Here is a 7,415-nt window from a genome sequence, read left to right as displayed (position 1 = left end):
AGATGACCAGGATCTGGGAGGAGGGGAAATGGGTAATTACTGCTTAACTGGTACAGAGTTTCTGTATGGGGTGAATCCATTTATGAGGGTTCCACCCTCATGACCTCCCAAAGGCCCCACCTCCTCCTACACACCACCTTGGAGGTTAGGTTCCAATAGATGATTTGGGGGCAGGATACAAACATTCAGTCTATAGCAATCACCATGACCATGACATCATCACCATCGTGTTCATCACCATTATCCACATTACTATCCCCATCATCAACATCCTCATCTTCCTCTTCATCCTCATCATCATCGTGGCTGTCTTGGCTTGAGTTTCCTCAGAAGCAGACTCTGAGCCAAGAACTTGAATCCAGGTAGTTTATTTAGGAGGTGATTCCAGAAACCACAAGAGAGAAAGGTGAAGTAGGAAAGGGAAGAAATCTAATAAAGGGTGTGTTCATGAGTAGATCGCTGTTGGGGTCAAACAGGGTTGAATCCCACAGGGACCACCCAGGAACCCAAGAGGAATATGCCTCAGAATTGTGTCCTCGTAGGATGGAGAAGCTGAGCATTTGTCCGTCCACACCCACCATCCACAGGCGGAGGATTCCCCCCGGGAACATGGCTTCACTTACATGTTGCTGCAGAACCAGCCTCAACCAAAGTAGATTTAAAAACATTTGTATTCCCACTCATGGTTCTGTGGATGGACTGCTGGGCGGTTCTCATTCGGTCACACTCAGACGTTGGCTGGGCTACACTCATTCAAAGGCTCGACCAGGCTGGATGGCCCAGGTGGCTGGCTCCCAGGCCCGGCCGTTGATTCCGGCTGCCAAGTGGGAGCAGAGCTGGGATTGTCAACCGGAGGCCTCCACGTGGCCTCGCCACATGGTTTGGGCTGAGAAGCAAGATGAGCAGTGAAATGGGAACAGCTGAGAGTCCGACTGCCTGGGTTTTCATCCCCCCACCCACTCAGGTTTGAGCACAATGTCCAGGTCCTCCCATCCCCACCCCTTTTGGTGGCTTAGGCTGGGACACAACCCCCCCGTGGCAGATTAGATTACTCTTCAGAAGTCTTCACTCCATCTGCCGTATCTCCTTGGTGGAACGTGCTTTCTGCCCCTTTATACTGGGCTTGGCCATGCGATTTGCTTGGCCAATAGAATGATGGCACAGAGAACACAAATAGAGGCTTGAAATGTACCTGTGCAGCTGAGCTCACACCTCACCATCACCATTGGAAGAACATTCCTGAGATAGCCCGCTGGTCCCAAGTGTTGGGCGCACCTGCCAAGGCAGCCAAAATCGGCAAGCCACTCAGCCACGCCCAGCCCCAGTCAGTCAAGTCGGAGATGACCTCAGACATACGGGACAGCCCAGCCAAGATCAGGAGAGTCGTCCAGCCACAATCAGCCCACCCTCAGCCAAACCCCAGATGCATGTGCTAAATAAATGCCCATACGTGTGTGTCACACACAGACTTTGGTTGTTTGTTGCCTAATGACGGTTAACCGATGCATTACCAGCGGTATATCCACAAACTCATCATCGTTACACACTTGCAACGTGACTGTATGACCGCCAGATTATTTTTCCTTTGCTTATGATCCATGGACCACATAGCAAGATGGTGCTGGCCAAAATGGCCAGAAATTGTACTCAGAACCAGATGTTAAAAGCAGGTGACTGGAAAGCTAAAGGCGATTTTGCTACATAAGTTTCAGGGCGATGTGGTTGGTGGGTCAACAGGCCTGAAAAGCTTGTGCTCAGGACTTCCCATGAGTCGGCTGGACTTCACCGAGATTTTTCCAAAGACGACTTGTGATATTGCAACAGATTAAATGCAGAAGTAGCTGTGAGAATCTGGTTGTCTTCCACAAAGCCGGACATTAAATATTCTCAAAAATGTAAAATAATGCCACTCTTCTCATTAAATTTTTTATTTTGGAAAATACAGGACTTCTCATTTAAGAGGTTATTTATGCTCAAACGCAATGAGTTTCCAAGTGGCCATCGACAGATGCATGGATAAACCAAATGTGATGTCTGTGTGCAATGGAACATGACTCAGCCTGGAAAAGGAATGAAATTCTGATCCTCGTTAGAACAGGGATGGGGGCTGGCCCTGTGGCCGAGTGGTTGAGTTTGCACGCTCTGCTTCTGCGGCCGAAGGTTTCACTGGTTGGGATCCTGGGCGCGGACATGGCACCGCTCATCAAGCCGTGCTGTGGCAGCATCCCACATGCCACAACTAGAAGGACCCACAACTAAAATACACAACTGTGTACTGGGGGGATTGGGAGAGAAAAGGCAGGAAAAAAAAAAGAGGAAGAAGATTGTCAAGAGTTGTGTGCTCAGGTGCCAATCTTTGGCAAAAAAAAAAAAAAGAATATGGATGAACCTTGAAAATATTATGCTGAGTGAAATGAGCCAGACGTAAAAGGACAAATACGGGATGATTCCAGGCACGTGGACTAGGCAAGTTCATAGAGACAGAAAGTAGAATAGGCCTTACTGAGTTAGGCAGGCAGGGGGAATGGGGAGTCTGTTTAATGAGGACAGAGTTTCAGTTTGGGAAGATGGAAAAGTTTTGAAGACGAATGGTGGTGATGGTTGCACCACAATGTGAATTTACATAATGCCCTTAAAACTAGTTAAAATGGTAAATTTCATGTTATGTGTATTTTACCACAATAAAATAATTTCCCAAAATGCGATCGATTTATAATGATTATTTTTAAGTGAATTAATATTTTTTTTAACTCAGTCAATTTTATTACTTAATATTGATGGATATAAGCCACAGAAACAAACTCTTTGGGGTGCTCAGTGGTTTTTAAGAGTGTGAAAAAATCCTGCGATCAACAAGTGTGAGAACGTCTGCTCAATGCACACCCTGGGTGCTTCTCTGCAAGGACCTGAAACTCCCGGGAATTAAAAGCAAAAATGTACATAGTTGCATTTTCTTCGGGCCAAAGTGGGGAGGCGACCTCTAGTGGAAGGACAAGGAATTGCTTGACAGCGCAAAATTTCTCTGCTGAGCGATTTCGCAAGAGTCCGCTGAAATTCGAAAAACGAGGCAGAGACGGCGGCCTGCAATGAGGCGCAGACACGATCAAAGACACGCTCACGCTTACCCACAGTCTCTCACACAAACCCACCTAGGAACACACACAGAGATTCTGACACACGCACCCAGAGAGACACAGCTTCCCACGTGGACACACGCTCATACAGTCAACACTCACACGGGCACACTTCCACAAACACAGACACACACACAACATGAACGATACGGTATTATTCACAAAGAAAACTTCGTGAATGAACGTCATTCTCTATTTTTTAAAAAAAAAATCAGCATGGAAAATGAGTTTCTTCCCAGAGCCATTAAATAAATGTTGAACAAATAATTAAGAAGGATCTAGGTTTGGCAGCGTGCCCAACTAGAGGTCCACAGTCCCTTAGCTGAAGTCTTTGGGGACAGTGGCGTTTCCGAACTCAGAATTGTTCCAATTTTAGAAGGGTAATTCTGAGCCGATGCCACATATTATGTAACACTCCTGGGGGGGGGGGCGAAGTAGTCCCCTGCCCATCAGACATATTCATATATTTGCAGTCAAATGTGTGAAAATTCACACCAAAGGAAATAAATGAAGAGTGTAAATAACTGATATTACTTGATTTGCCACCACGTGAGAGCGGGCCAAAATCATCCCCCAAAGAAACACCTTTTGCCTGTCAGAGCTTTCTGGAATTGGGAATGTCGGATGGGGGATACAGGATTCTGGGAGCAGGCCCCTCGCACGTGCCTCTGCATATATTCCCGCCCTGATGGTAAATCTTCCATCCCGGGGTGGGCGTGCGGGGGGGGCGGCGGGATCCAGAAGGACGGCGGCTCTTCGGCGCCCCCTCCTGGCGGGCCCGGCCCTTGCAGGTGGGCTGCAGGGTTGGGATGGCTACCTGCTTTCCACTCGCACGGGCATTGGGTCCCGGGCTGTCACGTGACCGCGTCACTGATCCAATTAGATTGAAGGACAGCTCTGGCTCACCCGGAGGGACCAGGCCTCCCCATCGCCCAGGGATGGGGATGCGGAGCTCACGGGCGCCCGGTCCGTGCGCCGCTTGGGGATGAGGCCGACCCTGGGCACAGAAAGAACTAGAAATGGCTTGGGTCCCTCTGGTGGCCACCGAAGGGGGCTGCTGATCTCCCTTTAAGAGACCCTGCTGCTGAGGGCACAGCTGTCTGACAGATGCACCGCGTTGGTGCCAAGGCTGTGCCTCCCTTGGGCAGCTCCCAATGACAGACACAGCGGGTATTAGTGCCAGCCTATCGCCCCTGGCCCAGGACTCCTCTGATGGGCGACCTTTGCTCCAGGGCCCCCATAACACCCGCCCCCGCCTTTCTCAGAGCTGTGTTCCAGCCTGAGGCTCCTCTGAGCCCGTGCCCCCTTTCCCCTCCCCTTTCCCAGTTCTCGGACCCCCGGATGCCTCAGGGCCTTTGCACTTGCTGTTCCTGCTTCCTGGAGCACTATCCCCCTAGATCTGTATGCCCTGCCCTCACTCCTTTCAGCTTCTATCCAGGAACCAGCAACTCCCTCACTCCCCGTCACCTTTACTCTGATTATTTTCCTCCTTTGTGCTTATTATCACCTGAAATAACACATATTTAAGTTTTTCTCATCCTATTTCTCTTCTGTCTCCCCTAACATGTCAGCTCCATTGAGAGCAGGAATTGTTGCCTCCTTTGTTCACTGCTGTGTCCCCAGTGCTTAAAATAAGGCCTGGCACATAGTAAATGCCCCAAAAATATTTGTTTTAATGAAAGGTTGAGAGCGTGCGACCAAAACAGAGACTGAGAGGAACAGGAAGAGAGACAAAGAAAGGATAGGAGACAAGGGAGCCGGGGAGGCTGAACTAGGGGAGGAGGGGGGAAGGGGGGGCAGGAGGGGAGCCAGTGGGGGGTGTCTGGGCAAGATGCGGGGGGAGAGGTGGAGAAGGGAGATGGAAGAGAGAGCGAGCTGGGCCGGCGAGCGACAGAGCTGAGAGCGAGTCAGAGAGAGGAGAGGGAGGGACAGGGACAATGCTGAGAGACAGAGACACAAACACAGAGAGACGGAGACCCAGAGAGCAGAAGAGCAACCAGGAGGTCAGGACAACCGGGGCTGGGAGAGGAGAGGAGGAAACTGGAGAGAGGGGGGCCCCGCGGGAACGGAGATGGACTCCCTCCCCCCGTCTCACCACGCGCCGCTGTCCGGGGCTCCAGGCTCACTTGACATCTAGCCCTCGGGATCCCAGCTGTGGTTTTTAAAGCCCCGAGAGATAGAGGAGATATGCGACGCTGCTCTAAGGATGTTAGGTCCCTAGTTGCTTAAATCCTCAGAGAAATTCCGAGATAAATACTATTATGTTCATTTTATAGGACCAGTGAGGTTGAATAACCGGCCCAGAGTCACAGAGCTACTGAGAGGAAGAGCTGAGATTTGAATCTGAGCATCCTGGCCCTGAAATCAGCGCCCCTAACCACCACTGATGCTATCTGTGAAGGGGGGCTGGCTTCCTGAGTTCCCCTTCGGTCTGGGGTCACCCTCTGGGAAGTGGTGCTAGAGGAGTAGAGAGGAAGAGGGCCGACAAAGAGAGGGACGGACATTCCCAGCCCAGTCCATACCCGCAGATGCCCGAAGGCGGAGGCTCAGCTTCCCCTCCTGGGAAACTCCAGTTCAAGGGAGGAGGCTGGGCAGGACAACAGCTTCCTGCCTGTAAGGTCCAGCCAGGCCTCAGTATTCAGGGCGGGAAAACGGACTCCACGACCTCTACCTCCTTCAGCAGGACCTGAGTTCCTCTGCCTCAGTTTACCAGCAGCATTGCAGCCTTCAAAGGCAGCGCAGAGCCTTGATAACTTCCTCTGTGATTTCCAGGGAGGCAGAGAAACCGCCCCCCCAAACCCCAGGAAGGAGGCCTCGTTCCCCTCCCCGCAGCATCCTGACATCTCAGCCGCACAGCCTCCCCCCCACACTGTGATCCAGCTAATCACAATTCCCAGAAGCCCCGTTCCTGCCCCAAATCGCCCCACCTCTGCTCTCGGCTCCTGTGCTGTGACAAGACACTGAACCCTGTTCCTCTCCAGAGACACTTGTCCTCTGCCCCACGCATGCAAAAAACTGGGAAGTCCTTCACAGTCTGACCACCTACCTCAGCTACAAATAGAAATCCCCCCTCCCCAATCTACAGAACGTCCATAGAAAAACGAAAAAGAGCCACCTAGGGAAGCGGAGAACTCACACAGACCACCCAGAGGAAGACAAAGATCAGACGCCAGGAAGGACGTCCCCTCACAATCTCGAGGGGGCCCCTCTGCAGACAACACGACAGACACAACGCGAGGCAGCTGGAGCCGGAGTTTATTGCAGGTGGACATACGGATACAGAGATTCCGAGGAGGGCGGGCTGCGGGCTCCTGCTCAGAATCCTACGGAGGGAGGGTCAGGAGGCAGATGTCGGACGAGGTCTGCCAGGTGGTGGAGGACCCGGCCTGACGGCGGCGGAGCTGCGAAGGGCGAGGCCCCCAGCCGGCTCCCCATCGACCCCATTCTTCAGGATGACGGCTCCGGAGGATGCTGGGCGATGTCACGAAGCAGCAGCCCGGGCCCAGCGGGAGCGGCGCATCCGCGGTGGGGGCGCCGGGCTCCCCAGGGCCGGCGGTCCAGCTTGAGTGGGAGAGAGGATTACCCGGGTCCTCGCCCCCCCGCGGCCTCCGGCGTCTCTCCCGGCATCCGGCGGCTCGGGCGGCGGCTGGGGTCGCTGCGGCGGCGGCGGCGGCTGCGCGGCAGCTCGAGCTGGGGTCGGGGCCCGCCGGGGGCGCCCAAGAGGCAGGAGACCGAGGCGGCGGCGGGCGGCGGGGCGGGCGGCGCGCCCGGGCGGGCGGCGCACGGAGGCAAGGGCGCGCTAGGCGGCGGGCCGGCGGGGGCGGCGGCGGCGGGCCGCGCGGGAACCCAGATGAGGCCGTAGTAGACGGCGAGCAGCACGGCGGCCAACGAGACGCAGAGGAAGTAGGCGCAGACCGGGGCCAGGCGCAGCCAGCGGCCCCGCGGGGCCTCGCTCAGCCCCGCGCCGCCCGGGCTCTCGCCGCCGCCGCCCACGCAGCTCGGGCCCCGCATCCCCTCAGCCCACTCGCCCCGCGCTGCGGCCCGCGCAGGCCCCGCCCCAGCGCCCTGGGCCCGCCCCTCCAAGGCCACGCCCCCGCGCCCTAAGTCTCCCTGCCCAGCCCCGCCCCCTCCGGCAGGGCCACGCCCCCGAGCCCTGGGCCCGCCCCCTCGAGGGCCGCCTCCGCGCTCTAAACCACCCTCGCCCAGCCACGCCCCCGCCAGGGTGGCCACGCTCCCGCCCAGGCCCGCCCCCTCGGAGCACCACTCCCCGCTCTAAATCTC

At 55.0% G+C, this 7,415-nt stretch overlaps 1 protein-coding gene across 1 annotated transcript; it reads right to left on the bottom strand.

The window, feature by feature from the left end:
* Nucleotides 1-6,371: 6,371 nt before the first annotated feature.
* On the bottom strand, nt 6,372-7,385 carry INAFM1 (InaF motif containing 1). The gene has a single exon (XM_070498468.1). The coding sequence runs from the start codon at nt 7,143-7,145 to the stop codon at nt 6,714-6,716; it is 432 nt and encodes a 143-aa protein (XP_070354569.1). The 5' UTR covers nt 7,146-7,385; the 3' UTR covers nt 6,372-6,713.
* Between the last annotated feature and the right edge of the window lie 30 nt (nt 7,386-7,415).

Source organism: Equus asinus, chromosome 26 (assembly GCF_041296235.1).
Source record: "Equus asinus isolate D_3611 breed Donkey chromosome 26, EquAss-T2T_v2, whole genome shotgun sequence".
Lineage (NCBI taxonomy): Eukaryota > Metazoa > Chordata > Mammalia > Perissodactyla > Equidae > Equus > Equus asinus.
The sequence above is the reverse complement of the archived record's forward strand: the minus strand, read 5'-3'. Positions and strand labels throughout refer to the sequence as shown.